Below are 18346 nucleotides of genomic sequence, written 5' to 3' on the forward strand. Positions count from 1 at the left end.
GTTCAATAATTCTGAAATGGATATGATTTGGCTATCTTTGAATAGCTTGGTTAAGAGTAACTATTGTTTGATTGCAAACCAGCAGGATTCCCTTACATGAGGAAGTAAAATGTTGAATGACAAATATAATTAAGAAACATGGTTGCATTTGTACTATTACTTTTACACTTAAAAAAAGTAAAAACTCCAGTCAGTATTTTCCTTTTCTAATTAATCCACAGATTGCTTTGAGTGCTTAACCTGTCTTTTAATTGTCACTCCATGTTTTAGCGGAGGGCACTTTGGTCGGCTGTTGTTGTTCTACAGTACTTCTGATATTGATGTAGTGGCTCTTGCAGTGGAGGAAGGTCAAGATTTACTGTCCTACTATGAATCGCCAATTCAAGGGGTGCCTGACCCACTGTGGAGAACTTGGGTGAATGTCTCTGCAATGGAGGAACCCCAGTATACCTGTGCCACTTTGTGTCTCAAAGAACATGCATGCTTGGCATTTTCATTTTTCAGTGCTTCTGAGGGCCCCCACTGTTTTTGGATGACATCATGGATCAGTCCATTGGTTAACATCTCAGACTCCTGGACCTACAGGAAAAACATGACAAGGGTAGCATCTCTGTTTAGTGGTCAGGCTGTGGCTGGGAGTGACTATGAGCCTGTGACAAGGCAATGGGCCATAATGCTGGAAGGTGATGAATTTGCAAATCTCACAGTTTCTATTCTTCCTGATGATTTCCCAGAGATGGATGAGAGTTTTCTAATTTCTCTCCTTGAAGTTCACCTCATGAACATCACAGCCAGTTTTGAAAACCAACCAACCATAGGACAGCCAAATACTTCTACAGTTGTCATCGCATTAAATGGTGATGCCTTTGGAGTGTTTGTGATCTACAGCATTAGTCCCAATACCTCAGAAGATGGCTTATATGTCGAAGTTCAGGAACAGCCCCAAACCACAGTGGAGCTGATGATCCTCAGGACGGGGGGCAGCTTAGGTCAGGTGATAGTCGAATGGCGTGTTGTTGGTGGAACTGCTACTGAAGGTTTAGATTTTGTAGGTGCTGGAGATATTCTGACTTTTGCTGAAGGTAAGTGATGGTTCTAAATGAGGTTTGGTTTCCCCTGGTAAAGTCATTCTAGTCAATTTTTATGAAAATGTTCATAAGAATTCTTACTGTGTAGATTGTTGCTAATATATGAAAGTGCAGTATGGTTTAAAAAAGAAGTTAGCTTGTTAGTAGTTGACATGGCATATGTAGAGTGACTTGTATCTCTTTTAGTTTATTCAAAAAAGATTTTCAGGGAATGTGTGTATCTTATTCCTTTATAGTTACAGCAGTACCTTTAAGGAAACAGGCAACTCTAAGGCAAGTTCTAATTTTGTAAGGGAAATTACCAAATTTCTTACTATTTAGGCATGAAGATTTATCCTGATTTTTCTAGTATATATTAAAAAGCTTCTCAGTTAATACTCATTTTCCTATCTATCAATACTTCTTACCCATGAGAATTTTCAATGAAAATAATTTGTAAGTATAAACAGTATGAACTTTGATGACTTCATTGATATTAAATTAAGCCTAGTGATAGAACAGCTTATAATAATGTTCTTAGGCTTGGATGGGATAACTGTTGTAAATTTTCATGAACAATATAATTATAGGTAACTTGGCCAACACATTAGAATTAGGGTTGGATTCATGGGTTTTCTTTTTCAGGTCTAATTGAATCATGATATTTAGATTTGGAATGTTTAGATGTTAAAATAATTATCTTTGGGTGGGAGAAAGATATCTTTATTAAGATCATTGTTTAAATCCTGATTTGGGCAATTATAGATTCCATATAGTTTTTAGCATAGAGTTTGCCTGAATGAAAAAATGGACACTTAAAAAAGCCTCGCAATATACAAAAAAAATGAAGGAAATAAATATTATTCACAATTCCATGTATTAGAGCAATTGATTACATCTTTTGTTGTTTAACTTTTTTGCATATACTGTTTTTGGAAACAGTAATTGGAGGTCATGATCATGATGCATATGTAGTATACTTTTTGACATATCTAATAAGCATTATGTTTTAATTTTAAAGATAAATTTTAAAAGTAAATTTTAAAAATAAATTTTAAAAGTAAATTATTAAAATTTAAAAGTAAATTTTAAAAATAGTACATCACATTTCTATAACGGTTATTTCCTAGTAAATGATTTTGGGAATAATGGAATATGATATGCTTGGTGGAGTGGGGATCACAGGTTGGTAATTGGTAACATTTCTCCTTATTTCAAAGGAAATAATGAAAACATAATGAGGATAACTGGAGATGAAAATTTAAAGTTAGATTTTCCAGCAGCTTTAGTAACTACAGAGAAAGTTATATAAAGTAATAGCATTGGGGCGCCTGGATGGCTAAGTGGATTAAGCGTCTGACTCTTGATTTTGTTGTCATGATCTCTTGGTTGTGAGATCGAGCCCCACATTCACCTCTACACTGGATGAGGAACCTGCTTAAGATTCTCTCTCTCCCTCTCACTGTGTCCATCCTCCACTCATTCTCCCCCCACCAAAATTTAAAAAGTAATATACAAGTTAGTATTACCTTGAATTATAATTTTAGCATCACACAAAATGGACTATATTTAATATCTAATCCAGATTCTTAGATAATCTGTAGTCTCTTGAGGCAGTCATGATACTGTGAATTGATGAAATGTAACAGGATCATGAGAGAACATGCATTCGTATCCCCTTTCTCCTTTTTCCTGCCTTTTCTCATCTCACCCTTTCATCCTCTTTCCAGAAAGTGGTAAAGAATTAGGTGGAGGAAAATAGGCTGAACTACAGAAGTCGTGTCATGTTTAGAGGTGTTTAGTGTTGCTCCATGCACACTAGTGGGATCCTAGTGCAAATGGGAAAATAGATTGCTTGAGCCTTGCCATTGTTACACAGCCCTCTGAATTCCTCTTTTGCCTTTTTCCTTCATTTCCCCACCTCTTGGAAACTGATATTTGATGCTGTCATCTAGTTATCCAAAGACTCATCTCCTTCAGGCTGGTTCTTTTCACTCAGAATTTGCCATCCCTTTTCTGTTTGCCACTCTTCGACTGCTATTTCCTAAGTGTTCCTAGTCTTTTAGGGAGGTATTGGCTCGATTACCTAAAGAAAATTATTCACAGCAATGCCAGAATGAGAATGAGACTCCACTCACCTAGAGAGAGAGGTGTTTTCTGAAAGAACGTGCTTTAGAAATCCTTTCCCTGGCTAGGTCATTGTTCTAGGCAAAGACCAGGAATAAAAATGTGATTCTTTGAAATAATTCTACCCTTTAAAATTTTTTTCCATAATTCAAAATGTCCTTCTCTGCAATCTGTCCATGTTAATAAAATTTTACAGGGTTTTATATGTGAAAGGATATACAGATTAACATACAACTTTTGCTTATAGTGGCACTAATACTGTTTATGATATTCACTTACATGTTTTTACTTAACTTTTTAAAAATGTTTGTTTGAGAGTGAAAGAACTTGAGCAGGGAGGGGCAGAGAGAGAGGGGGAGAGAGAGAATCCCATGCAGCCTCCGCGTTGCCATTGCAGAGCCCAAGACGGGGCTCCATCTCATGGATGGTCAGATCATGACCTGAGCCTAAATCAACAGTTGGACGCTTAACCGACTGAGCCACCCAGGTTCCCCTTACCTTTTTAAAATGGAAGTAATTTGGGACTTTCGTGAATTCTGTATGTTGGTGATTTTGTTACTTCGGTTTTTATTGTACTAATTTTTTTTTAATAGGTGAAACCAAAAAGACGGCCGTCTTAGCCATTTTGGATGATTCTGAGCCAGAGGATGATGAAAGCATCATAGTTAGTTTGGTGTACACTGAAGGGGGAAGTAGAATTTTGCCCAGCTCCAGCACTGTTAGAGTGAATATTTTGGCCAATGACAACGTGGCTGGAATTGTTAGCTTTCAGACAACTTCGAGATCTGTCATAGGCCATGAAGGTGGGTTCCTTTTTTTGTTCAGCACATTCATTCTCTTTTCCATGGAAGTCATTTTTTGTTTATTATTTTAAAGTTTCCGGTGTTTCTTTTTTATCCTTTCGTTATTTTGTAGAGCTGTGTATATAGTGTGCATGGAACTTAGCTGGGAGAGGGCTGTATAGTGAACTGTGCAAATACTTAGGAGCCTTGAAGATTCCAGCTTGCTTCCTCCCACTGGTGTGATTTTAAGGGAGTTAGTCAGACTTGGGGTGCTCAGCTTTCTCGTATGTTAAATGACAAGAAATACTACTTACGTCATAGTTTTTTTAGGATTACGTGAGTGAATGAATGTAAAGTGCTTATCATAGTTCCTAGCAAGTGTCTATGTACTTAGTTGTTGATATTAAACTGTGAAACACTGGCTCCTTGTTCAAAACAAATAGTAGTTTGCAGTTGGAGAATATTTCAGTGTGGATTTTATATTGTGTTGATGTATTTTATGAATGAAATGCCAAACTAGAAAAAAATTAGAATGTGTCCATTTTTTTTTAAATAAAGATTTTCTTGAATCCTCACTTAATATTTTACATCATATGTAGGGTTTTGCATATATGAGCTAATTTTTATTTAAAACATTTTGGCAATGTCTTTTGTCTTTGAATAAGCCTGTTTGAGATAAAACTGGTATTTATACCTTGCTTCACTATAGTTTGTATTTAGAAGAATAAATAACTATACCTCAGAAAGATAAGAAATGACAAGGATATAGCTCATGTATTTGGACTTGTATTTTACAGATGAGTAAACTAAGACACAGATTAGGTGACTTGACAAGGTCATACAGCTAGTTAATTGCTGTGCTGGAAACTACATATGTTTTAGTGTGCATTACCTTTTACCTTACTCTAAACACGGGGGTTTATTTAACTTACCAGTACAAGTGTCTGAGCTGTTTTTCAACACTCTTCCCTTTTATTGTGGTTTAGAATCTCATGTTGTCATAGCGATAATAAAAATGACTAACTGGTTGCTGTAAGTGCAGTCTAAAGACAGATCATCAACTCTCAAAAAAATATTTGTAATATAAAAGTCATTGTAGAAGTTAATCTTAATAATAATGACAGCAGCAATAACATTTAGTGAGTCTCTTCTGTGTGCCAGACATTTAACATTCGTTATTATACTTCATTTGAACACTAGTCCTATAAAGTGGGTATAATAGTATACACCTCATATTCTCACAAGGAGACTGAATTTCTGATAAATTAAGTAGCACACAATTATTCATAGTGGAGCTTAAACACAATACTGTGTGAACTCAAAGTCCATTACTAGTGTATAGGAAAATCTGTGAGAAGAAAACATGTTTTACTTGAATTTAATCTGCTGCATAACTTGATGTTGTAGGAACTTTTGGTAAATATTTCACATGATTTGAGTTGAAAGAATAATGACTTTGAGTACCAATGTCCATGTGAGAGAAGCAAATTGATCAGAGAACCTGACTCTATCTCAGCTTATAGGTGGAAATTGGATTTTTAGAGATAATAGTTGAAATGAGGAAAATTAATAAGATCTTTGTGGATAGAGGAAGAAAAGCAAGGTGTTAAAGATGGAGCCATGTGGAACACCAGGCTGAAGTGGTGGGAAAGAAAAAAGACCTACCTTTTGGGAGAGAGAGAAGGCTCTCCCCGAGGTGGGAAGAGACTGAGAGAAGAGTGTGTTTTCATTCATTATCAGAAGAAGAAAGTAACATGGGGAGCAAGTGAGATTAGATTCCCAAATGGGCTGGAGGAAACAGTAGTAAATGTAGAGGATTTTAAAGGACAGCTTGGGATGGGAAACAAATATCTAAGAACAGAGAAGTCTTCGGGCAGTGCTCCTCCAAGTAGGGTCCTCAAATCAGTGCCCATCCACAAAGTGCTTGCTTTGTGGCAAGATAAGTTTAGAAGTTGAAATAAGCCCTTCTAGAAACTTTTAAAACATTTTCATTTTGTTAACAACCAAAAGCATTGTCTGTGGGCTTGTAGTTTGTATGTATTTATGGGTTTTTTTTGCAAAGAGAAAAAATAACTAGTAATTAAAATCAGTAGGCCACTTGTGTTATTGGTCAAAAATGTGCATTATCATATTTCTCTGAAGCCATGAGTTTGGTACTGGAAATAAAACACTGACTTACTTTCACTGCTTGCATGAGGGCTCCCTAGATTTTTCTTATTTTCTAAATAAAATTTGAGGTGAATTCGATTCCTTTACATGCTTTCCTAAATCTTTATTCATAAGTTTTTTCAAGAGTCTAAATTAATTCTCTTTTTCCTTTTTTTTAAATGTTTATTTATTTTTGAGAGAGAGAGAGAAAGACAGAGCATGAGCAGGGGAGGGGCAGAGAGAGACGGAGACACAGAATCCGAAGCAGGCTCCAGGCTCTGAGCTGTCAGCACAGAGCCCGATGCGGGGCTTGAACTCACAAACTGTGAGATCCTGAGCTGAGCCGAGGTCGGACGCTTAACTGACTGAGCCAAATAGGTGTCCCTATTTTCTTTTTTCAAAAACATTATATTGAGCCTCAAGAATTTAGAATTTTGTGTGTATGTTACCATAAGCTTGCACAGAGAAATGTGTATCAACCATATATATTTACCAAAGTGAATTAATGAGAATTTCATGGTGATTCTTCAAGATAACTGCTGCACAAACAGTAAAAGGCGCCTGGGTGACTCAGTTGGTTAAACATCTGACTTCGGCTCAGGTTATGATCTTGCAGTTTGTTGGTTTGAGCCCTGTGTCGGGCTCTGTGCTGACAACTCAGAGCCTGGAGCCTGCTTCAGATTCTGTGTCTCCCTCTCACTCTCTGCCCTTCCCCCACTTAGGCTCTGTTTCTCTCTCAAAATGAATAGACATTAAAAAAAATTTAAACAGGGTAAAAAAAAATCATGCCATGTGGACTTAACTAGTGTTAACCCTGCTTTTGGCCTAGTGTTGGAGTTTCATTTATGTGTTTAGGTTTAAAATGTGGACTATCCTGAACTTCTGGCTCTGGAATACCTTTTTAGTTCGTGGAGAGGAATTGCCTCCGTGCTTAACAATGTACTGAATTCTGTAGAATTCTATTTCTTCTTTTTGTTGTAAAGCAATTGGACAGATGCCCTATGGTAAATATTACTTTCTTTTTTTTTTTTTTCATTTTTTTTTCAACAGTTTTTTTTTTTTTTTTTTTTGGGACAGAGAGAGACAGAGCATGAACGGGGGAGGGGCAGAGAGAGAGGGAGACACAGAATCGGAAACAGGCTCCAGGCTCCGAGCCATCAGCCCAGAGCCTGACACGGGGCTCGAACTCACGGACCACGAGATCATGACCTGGCTGAAGTCGGACGGTTAACCGACTGCGCCACCCAGGCGCCCCAAATATTACTTTAAAAATAGGGGGCAATAGATTTTTACTGTGGTTGAAAACTATATGTGTGCCAGTTATAAATCCATGTTAGATGTGTCACTCGGTCATCAACTCAGCAGCATCCTAATCATCATGCCATATTCAATGGATTTAAAAATGTGCCTTTTTTCAGAGACAGTTTGAATCTTTTTTAGGGAGAGATTTGAACAAGAAATGCAATCTTTAAACATACAGAGCTGCTATAGAGTAGACACACTCAACGTTTTTCTCAATTGTTCATATTGACAGTTTGTGTTGCACATGATTCATATCCCTATATAATTAGTTTAAATCATTTTCTGTTTATGGTAGAGGGCAGTTAATTTGGATGGTCCATATATATATATATATATATATATATATATATATATAGCATGTGTACATGTATCTGTTAAAATACACTTCCTTTGTTTTAATTTCCATTATTATTGGACACGGTATAGTTGATGTTTATCTTTTAGAAAGACTCCTGGTTTTTTTGGGAACAGGTAGACGAAACAAAACACTTAAAGTTGTTAAAATACATTTTACATTTATATTTCTTAATCTGCATTAGGCTAGGCCTAGATGCTATATGATAGATCTTCTGTTTTAGAGTTCTATGGTATCACCAACTTTTGGTGGACTCTGCATTTTATATCAAAATGATCTTCTGTGAATGTCGTCAGACTCTCCTGTAGGTAAGGGCATTGCTTAGGCTTTCATTCTGGGCAAAAACTAGAAGGCACTGTAGCATAGCACCTAGCAAAATATTTATATGACAATTATAACTTGCCCTCCTTTTGCATTCCTTTTGTCCTTGCCTTTTATTCTGAAAAGACTAAGCACCTGTTTCTAAGTCTTCCTTTTCCTGTGACTGTTTCTTGACTCCTCATCCAGGTAGAGGGTAACTCTGATAATTTTTCCCAAGAAGCATATTAAATGGACCTGGTTCCTGGGAGTCTTTCCTAAAGAGGCAATATCACTACTGTCATTTTGATTATTTGTTAGGAAAATTTTCACACTCTTTATGCTTTTTCACATGATTTACAGTGGGCTTACATGATTGTATGTAAGGAATACTTTCTTTACCATTTATTTATATGTGTGTGTTTGTGTGTGTATCCTGCTTCAAGCTGTGTTTCTTGCAGTATTGTCTTGCAAGTTACTTGCATGGTAACTTGTTAAATTTTTAAAGGTGGTATCAGATGGGTGTTTTTAGACTTTGAGCATTTTACGCGCATTGTTTGTAGGAGGACTTTACTTTTTTTCTCTCCTTAGCATTTCATTTTTATTTTCACTTTTTAATGGTATATTTTCCCACAGATCTCCGTGTACAATCTTGTAGTCATATATTTTATTATTATGATTATAGGTTCCCCTTAAACGTGGATCTTTATTGACCTACATTTTGTTTTCTTGCCACTTGTGTTCATAATGCATTTTTAGCACTTGATCAAACTTCTGTAATTTTCTTCTTTCACTATTAGTAAGTTTTGGGACTTAAAAAAATTTTAAAAACCATGACTATAAACCTTTTTATTTGTGTCACCAGACCACACTGTAGGTGAAACTGCTTAATTACTCCAAGGTTTTCTTTATGTCTCTCAGTTAATAAACCCTTCATTGAATACAGAGCTGCCCTATGAGAAATTCTAGAAGGTATACAATAGAGGAACTCTAGGATTTCATAGTGGTGCCTGTCTTTTGTTCATATGAATTCTACAAGTATATAAATTTTGAATGATATCTTGGCAGTTATGGCTCATTCTACAGGCTTTCTTTCACTAACCTTGAGATAAATTGATTCCTAACTAGCAGTCCCTATATGGTTCAAAAAAAAAAATATTTGTTCTCAGATATAGTCTACTAATGTAATGGTGATTAATTTTTTCTTGTATTAAAACACTGAAAAATATATATATTAAAGTATCTGGGAAATCTTATTTAGAAGTCTGATACTTTTGCCTTATGTTTTCCACTCTCCCCAGAAAATTAATTGCCCTAAAATTAGTTATGAGTGCTTAACTTTAGCATGAAATTTTTATTCTGTTTTTTAGTAACTGGAATTAAGATAAACTTTAAGTTAATTAATCCATGATATTTTAAGAAACATTTCTCTTAGAAAATACCTTCAGAAATAAAAAAACATTGTAGTAATTTAAAAACTATTAGAAAAATATTAGAAAATGTAAACATATTTTGTCTTATTTCTCCTCTCCTTGTTTAAAGAGTGTTAGAAGTGTTTGCTTATTGGATAACTAAGTAAAAGTGATACTTGCAGTGAATATGCATGGATTTCAACTATAAGTCTATGCCACAACTTTAAATAACTCGTGTTCTTTTAAAGTCTTTGGAACACCATTCCATTTATCTTTTCATTAAAAATTATTTTTTTAGTGATATAGTTCATTAACTTTGTGTTCATCATCATCTGTGACTTTTGAATTGAGCATATGTTCTCAACAAGCAATGTGGCCATCAGCAATACTTCCTAGGAACTTACTTTCCTCTTTGAGTAGTTGAAAAGAAATGATTGTCATGATTTTCTTCAATTTTACAAAGTATTATGTAAGGATAAAAGCCAAGAATGCAAAGTATCTAAAATACCTCAATCATCCAGGAAGGAAGACCGTAACTTTGGTGAAGTTACAGAGGCTGATGTACAAATTTGACACCTTTCCTTTGTATTTCTTTTTATAAAACAAAATCATTGATGGTATATGTAAGTTACAATTTGAAGAAATGTGATTTTCAGGTATTTGCAAGCATTTTTATGCATGCATTGTGTAAAATCACATTGCATATCAGTGTAAGGAATTTGTGTCCTTTTGAGAAGTAAAGGAAGAATTTACTTGTGTTATTACTAGTTTTGACCATAGGACTTTTTTCCCCTTTAATTTACAGAACATTTATGTTCTGGTGCATGTTTTGGAGTGTATGAAAGTTTGTGTTTCCCATTTTAGCATGTGCTTTTGGTAACTTCTACATATTGAACTTCCTGAAGTTCTACTAAATGAAAGTATTTAAAAGTGGGATCCCTATGTTAATAAACAATAAGCATGTATAAAGCTTCTGGATAATTCAAAACAGGACAGCCTTTTAATGTTCATAGAAAAGGTGCTGTAATAGTTGCATGTTTGGAATTGGGGTTTTGTTGGGTTCAAGTGCTATTTATTTTCTGGTAAACATTTATCAATCTTTACATTTCATTTGCAGGAGAAATTTTGCAATTCCATGTGGTAAGAACACCCCCTGGTCGAGGAAATGTTTCTGTTAACTGGAAAATTATTGGGGAAAATCTAGAACTCAATTTTGGTAACTCTACCGGACAACTCTTCTTTCCTGAGGTACTACTACAAAGAAAAGATTTAACACAGCTATGTAGGGAAAACAATGTAAGTAAAACCTTGGTTTGTGAGCATAATTCGTCCTGGAAACATGCTTATAATCCAAAGCACTCATATATCAAAGTGAATTTCAAGAACCATTGGCTCACTTATGATCATGTGACATTCAGCGTCCTGTACTATTCGTTTTGCAAGACATTGCTCGTTTATCAAGTTAAAATTTATTAGAAATGTTTACTTGTGGAACACTTGCAAAACAAGTTACTCACAATCCAAGGCTTTACTATATTTTGAAGAAAATGGGAAAACTCTTATTATGTAAAACAAGGATTAACAGAGATTGATGTGAGAGTTCTCTTTGAAACCTAGAGGAAGAACATTACTCGAAGAATATCTAAGACTTAAAAAGTGCCGGGGCAGGGTGCCTTGATGGCTGTCAGTTAAGGCTCCGTCTCCTGATTTTGGCTCAGTTCATCTCACGATTCATGAGATTGAGCCCTGCATTGGGCTCTACGCTGACCGCTGCTTGGGATTCTCTCTCTCTGCCCCTCCACTGCACATGCGCGTGCTCGCTCTCTCTCTCTCTCTCTCTCTCTCTCTCTCTCAAAATAAATAAATAAATATATTTTAGAAAGTGAGTTTGTTTTTCCTGTGTCTTTGGCAGACTTACTTGAAGGAAATCGTATATATCAACTTTGTATTTGAGCCAAGCTCTCTTGCTGCTCTCCTGCCCTCCCACTTCCGGTGTCCACCATGTCATTCTGAACAGGATGGATAGTGCTTGTCCTTTTCTGTTACTCCTCACTGTCTTGGAACTTTAAATGCAAGATAGTAACAAATTTAGCTCTTAAGTATCTTTTTATGTCTTGTTCACACTGAATTTTTGAGGTTCCATTTAGAAGCTCTTTCTGATAGATTGAAAGAAGGTGATTGGTGGGAAATAACTTTATAAGAGCATTTCTTGGATAGAAAATCAGCACCATTTAATTATAACTCTCCCATCTTCACCTCTTTTCTGTACTCAGTATGAATTCTTGTGTGATAGTGCGTTTCATTCTTTTTCTTCCTCATTTCCACTTCCTTGATATTAAGCCACGTTCCATAACTTTCTGCCTCGAGTACTACATTGACCTTCTCGTACCTACTTTTCCTGCAACACGGCCTTTTTCATCGTTCCCCTTTTTCCTGTTCACCACTGCCATAGAAATCTCCCCAACGTATTGCTTTGTCGTACATTTTTAGTAGAGCTACATTGCATATTTGATAAGATCTACATTCAGTAGCTCAGCATTCAGGATCCTCTGTAATTAGCTGCTGTTTACTTTCAGCCTGGTTTCCCCATGAGTCAATGGTTTTTATTTATTTTTTAATCCACAGGCTGCTTGTTTAAATGAAAATTTATTTAGATGCATAATTTATAAAGCCAATAAAAGCAAGAGATATTTTGTGTTCAGTGGCAATGGAAGGATGAACTTCTTTCTGTTTGTCATAGGGGTCATTGAATAAAACGATATTTGTGCATTTGTTTGATGACAACATTCCTGAAGAGAAAGAAGTATACCAAGTCCTTCTCTACGATGTCAGGACACAAGGTAATTCAAAATTCAATTTAAAATTTTTTCTAGCAGATTGTTCTTTTTAGAAAATAATACTTGCTATGTCTATATTTAACAACTAGATGCATACTAATTAAGAAATATTACTTTATTTTTTGAAAGTATTTCTTTAAATATTGTCGGTCTCATAAAAATGTTAGATCTAAAACAGTCAGCTCAAAATGGGAATTCTTCTCTTTGTGGATTCAGGAAATACCTCTAGAAGTTTTGCTAAATATTTTCTTCTGGAATAAAATACATTTCCAAAGAATAATTTTTCTGTAATTAATTTATATTAGGAGACCAATTTGGATTTGGGCCAGTTATATAGATAGCTCCAATCTAATCATGTTGAGTATATTATCTGGGTACTTCCTTTAATTTCTACTCAATTTCTGTAATTCGGATGATTATTACAGCAAATGATGATAGTATGTCAAGTGAAAATATTTTATGATTTACTTTCTAGGAAAAGAAAACTAAAATGTAGGTTCTGTTTGTCAACGTGAAGATTTCTGTTACAGGGTTGAATGAAATAGAACACTTTGGGCGCTTCAATATGTTTCAGAGGGTGGGGTTATAATTTAAGTATTTAGAAGTTAATGCCAAATCACTGTTAGATTTCTTGTGATCCCTGATGTTTTTAGGGGTTCCACCAGCAGGAATTGCTCTGCTGGATGCTCAAGGATATGCAGCTGTCCTGACTGTAGAAGCCAGTGATGAACCGCATGGAGTTTTAAATTTTGCTCTTTCATCAAGATTTGTTTTGCTACAGGAGGCTAACATGACAGTTCAGCTTTTCATCAACAGAGAATTTGGATCTCTAGGTTTGTGTTACTGTAGAGTGAATGGGGTTTCCAGGCAGGTGCTCTTTCAGTATTCTACGTGTGTGCATGAAAGCCATTGCTAAAATAAATCAGAGACAGGAGAGACAATTTACTATTTGTTAATTCAGAACAAGACTTTATAACTTTTTTATGTTTGAAGTTTATTTATTTATTTCTTTAGTAATCTCCACACCCACCGTGGGGCTCAAACCCACAGCCCTGAGCTCAAGTCACATGCTTTTTTTTTTTTTAATTAATTAATTAATTATTTTTAAAATTTACTCCAAGTTGGTTAGCATATAGTGCCACAATGATTTCAGGAGTAGATTCCTTAATGCCTCTTACCCATTTAGCTCATTCCCCCTCCCACAACCCCTCCAGCAGCCCTCTGTTTGTTCTCCATTAGAGACTCTGTTAAGAGTCTCTAATGTTTTGTCCCCCTTCCCTGTTTTTGTATTATTTTTGCTTCCCTTCCCTTATGTTCATCTGTTTTATATCTTAAATTCCTCATGTGAATGACATCATATGATATTTGTCTTTGACTAATTTCGCTTAGCATAATACACTACAGTTCCAGCCACGTAATTGCAAATGTCAATATTTCATTCTTTTTGACTGCCGAGTAATAGTCCATTGTGTGTGTGTGTGTGTGTGTGTGTGTGTGTGTATATACACACCACATCTTCCTTATCCATTTATCCATCGATGGACATTTGAGCTCTTTTCATACTTTGGCTGTTGTTGATAGCGCTGCTATAAACATTGGGGTGCATGTGCCCCTTCAAAACAGCACACCTGTATCTTGTGGATAAATATCTAGTAGTGCTATTTGCTGGGTTGTAGGGTAGGTCTATTTTTAATTTTTTGAGGAACCTCCATACTATTTTCCAGAGTGGCTATACCAGTGTGCATTCCCACCAGCAATGCAAAAGAGATCCTCTTTCTCCACATTCTTGCCAACATGTGTTGTTGCCATGTTGTTAATGTTAGCCATTCTGACAGGTGTGAGGTGGTATCTCATTATGGTTTCCATTTTTTTTTTAATTTTTATTTTTTAAAATTTTATTTATTTTTAAAATGAAATTTACTGTCAAATTGGTTTCCGTACAACACCCAGTGCTCATTCCAATAGGTGCCCTCCTCAATGCCCATCACTCACTTTCCCCTAACCACCCCCGCCATCAACCCTCAGTTTATTCTCAGTATTTAAGAGTCTCTTATGGTTTGCCTCCTTCTCTCTCTGTGACTTCCCCCCCACCTCCCCCCTGGTCTTCTGTTGAGTTTCTCAGGATCCACAAGGAGTGAAAACATACGGTATTTATCTTTCTCTGCCTGACTTTTTTCACTTAGCATAACACTCTCCAGTTCTATCCATGTTTCTACAAATGGCCAGATTTCATTCTTTCTCATTGCCAAGTAGTATTCCATTGTATATATAAACCACATATTCTTTTTTTTTTAATACATGAAATTTATTGTCAAATTGGTTTCCATACAACACCCAGTGCTCATCCTAAAAGGTGCCCTCCTCAATACCCATCACCCACCCTCCCCTCCCTCCCACCCCTCATCAACCCTCAGTTTGTTCTCAGTTTTTAACAGTCTCTTATGTTTTGGCTCTCTCCCACTCTAACCTCTTTTTTTTTTTTTTTCCTTCCCTTCCCCCATGGGTTTCTGTTAAGTTTCTTAGGATCCACGTAAGAGTGAAACCATATGGTATCTGTCTTTCTCTGTATGGCTTATTTCACTTAGCATCACACTGTCTAGTTCCATCCACATTGCTACAAAAGGCCATATTTCATTCTTTCTCATTGCCACGTAGTATTCCATTGTGTATATAAACCACAATTTCTTTATCCATTCATCAGTTTATGGACATTTAGGCTCTTTCCATCATTTGGCTATTGTTGAGAGTGCTGCTATAAACATTGGGGTACAAGTGCCCCTATGCATCAGTTCTCCTGTATCCCTTGGGTAAATTCCTAGGAGTGCTATTGCTGGATCATAGGGTAGATCTATTTTTAGTTTTTTTGAGGAACCTCCACACTGTTTTCCAGAGCGGCTGTACCAGCTTGCATTCCCACCAACAGTGCAAGAGGGTTCCCGTTTCTCCACATCCTCTCCAGCATCTATAGTTTCCTGATTTGTTCCTTTTGGCCACTCTGACCGGTGTGCGGTGGTATCTCACTGTGGTTTTGATTTGTATTTCCCTGATGAGGAGTGACATTGAGCATCTTTTCATGTGTCTGTTGGCCATCTGGATGTCTTCATTGGATAAGTGTCTTCTGTTCATGTCTTCTGCCCATTTCTTCACTGGATTCTAGATTTGGGATATTAACCCTTGATTCGATATGTCATTTGCAAATATATTCCCATTCTGTTGGTTGCCTTTTAGTTTTGTTGATTGTTTCCTTTACAGTGCAGAACATTTTCATCTTGATGAGGTCCCAGTAGTTCATTTTTGCATTTAATTCCCTTGCCTTTGGAGATGTGTCAAGTAAGAAATTGCTGTGGCTGAGGTCAGAGAGTTTTTTCCTGCTTTCTCCTCTAGGGTTTTGATAGTTTCCTGTCTCACATTCAGGTCCTTCATCCATTTTGAGTTTATTTTTATGAATGGTGTAAGAAAGTGGTCTAGTTTCATTCTTCTGCATGTTGCTGTCCAGTTCTCCCAGCACCATTTGTTAAAGAGACTTTTTTTTCATTGGATATTCTTTCCTGCTTTGTCCAAGATTAGTTGACCATACATTTGTGGGTCCAATTCTTGCATCTCTATCCTATTCTATTGGTCTATGTGTCCATTTTTGTGCCAATACCATGCTGTTTTGATGATTACAGCTTTGTAGTAGAGGCTAAAGTCTGGGATTGTGATGCCTCCCGCTTTGGTTTTCTTCTTCAATGTGACTTTGGCTATTCGGGGTCTTTTGTGGTTCCATATGAATTTTAGTGTTGCTTGTTCTAGCTTCGAGAAGAATGCTGGTGCAATTTTGATTGGGATTGCATTGAATGTGTAGATTGCTTTGGGTAGTATTGACATTTTAACAATATTTATTCTTCCAGTCCATGAGCACAGAATGTTTTTCCATGGTTTCCATTTGTATTTCCCTCATGATGAGTGATATTGAGCATTTTTTTCATGTATCGGTTGGCCATCTGGATGTCTTCTTTACATCCAGAGAAGTGTCCCATTCTTGTCTTTTGCCCATTTCTTCACTGGATTATTTGTTTTTTGGGTGTTGAGTTTGATAAGTTCTTTATAGAGTCACATGCTTTTCTGACTCAGCCAACCAGATGCTCCTAACTTCCTTATTTTTGAAAGATTAAAGTAATTATCTATCATCACAGAAATGCTGTGTAACAATCATAAAATCTCAGCAGTGTGTAGTAATAGGCTTGTTCTGGGTCCACTACCATAGATTGGGTTTGGTCTGGATGGCCCTACTCCAGATGTCTCTCATTCTTCTCCTGGGATCATTAGAGGCCCAAGAAAGTAAACAAAAGCTTGCCAGTCTCCTTGAGGTCTAAGCTCAGAACTAGCACATAATCACTTTTACCTTGTATTAACAGCCAAAACAAGTCACAGCCAAACTCAAAGTCTGAAGGCAGCTCAGTATACCTTACCCACAATGGGATATCACTGAGGTATTACAAGGCCAAGGTTATAGGAAAAGGTAAGGAATTGGGGCCAAGAATACAAGGTACTGCAGGTGCTTTTAGGAAAGTCAAAAAGTTAACACTAAGATATCATTTTAAAAGTTTAAATAATTATAAAATCTCTTCTCATCCAATTCAATTAGGAGCCATTAATGTCACATATACCACGGTTCCTGGAATGTTGAGTCTAAAGAACCAAACAGAAGGAAACCTTGCTGAGCCAGATGTTGACTTTGTCTCAGTAGTTGGCTTTCTGATTTTAGAAGAAGGGGAAACAGCAGCAGCCATCAACATTACTATACTTGAGGTAAAACTATTTTGCTATTGTTATATTAAATCCAAATAACCACAAAGAAAGTAGAAATTGATGGAATATTCTAGTGCCTTTAAATCAGCTTATTTCCTTTTGTGATTTTTTTACAACCACACTGGGGTTTCTGTTCTTGTCAAAGTAGGCTGGTCTGTTGTTGTGTATTTTGTTATAGAAACATCTCCTGATAAAGAGAACTTCCTTAGGGCAGTCCCCTTTAAGATAGGCATTGTCTTACGAGATTCCAGGGAAGCATTTTGATTACTCCAAAGGATTCGTTGGACCAGCAAATCCATGTAGGTCAGCATTTTAGTTGTTAGGACTGGTTAAATTAGAGATAGTGAGAAACTCACTGGAGGCTGATGGCATAAAATGTGATTACGGTCAAACTTAAAGTTATCACTGGTGACTGAAATTACATTTTAAATGATTTTTCATCTTGTAAAACCTCATGCTGTTTTGGGACCCAGTGCTTCAGCTACCTGAATACATTTCCGAAAGGTTTATGAAAGTAGTATGTATGGAGAAGGTAGGAGATGGTATGTATGTGTGTTGGAGGGAAGACCATAAATACTGCTTTAGAAAAATAATTTTCAACTAGTCTGTATTTTGGGGCTTCTGTTTTTGAAAAGGTTTTATTTGCTCAGAAGCTTTTTACTTTTAGTAAATTCTAAATAGTGTAAACCATTCATCATCTGAAGTTAGTAACTCTTACACTTTGTTGATTACCATTGCATAGTGACCTAATACAGTAGTATGAGATCTCTAGAGCCTTAAGATAAAAGGTAATACTCAGCATGTGACATGTAACACGATTTGGTAAAAACAAAACAAAACATTAAGCCAAGTCTTCTTTCAAATATGTAACCTATTAATACAATAAGTAAATATAAATAAATGGATTATTCCTTAGATATGATAATTTTTAAAACAGAAAATATGTAGCCAACCCTTCTTTTCCTTGCAGAGTCTAGTTTTATGAACATGGAGTTTCCAGTTTACCTTTTTTTTCCTCCTTAGGTCTTTGTAGCCCTTTCTATTCCCTGAGTGGCATGAGGTTAAGAGACTACAGGCCTGTACACAGAAATAAGCCAGGCTTGGGGGACAGGGTGAGCAGTGATAGGGGAGTTGCTGCATGAGAGTGCAGGGAGCTGCATGAGAGTTGCTGCTGGGATGAGTGAGGGACTGTCCCTTTTACATAACTGATTCTATAACTCCCATTGGT

The 18346-nt window shown here is 36.3% G+C and overlaps 1 protein-coding gene across 1 annotated transcript in view; it reads left to right on the forward strand.

Annotated features, from left to right (window-relative positions):
• The window catches only part of ADGRV1 (adhesion G protein-coupled receptor V1), a 563604-nt gene that overhangs the window by 118315 nt on the left and 426943 nt on the right, over nucleotides 1–18346 (forward strand). The window contains exons 33-38 of the mRNA XM_047878513.1: nucleotides 271–1082; nucleotides 3788–3997; nucleotides 10608–10738; nucleotides 12231–12330; nucleotides 12981–13160; nucleotides 16955–17118. Of these exons, the coding sequence (XP_047734469.1) occupies nucleotides 271–1082; nucleotides 3788–3997; nucleotides 10608–10738; nucleotides 12231–12330; nucleotides 12981–13160; nucleotides 16955–17118 (1597 nt within the window). The remainder of the gene's footprint in view (nucleotides 1–270; nucleotides 1083–3787; nucleotides 3998–10607; nucleotides 10739–12230; nucleotides 12331–12980; nucleotides 13161–16954; nucleotides 17119–18346) is intronic.

Source organism: Prionailurus viverrinus, chromosome A1 (genome assembly GCF_022837055.1).
Source record: "Prionailurus viverrinus isolate Anna chromosome A1, UM_Priviv_1.0, whole genome shotgun sequence".
Lineage (NCBI taxonomy): Eukaryota > Metazoa > Chordata > Mammalia > Carnivora > Felidae > Prionailurus > Prionailurus viverrinus.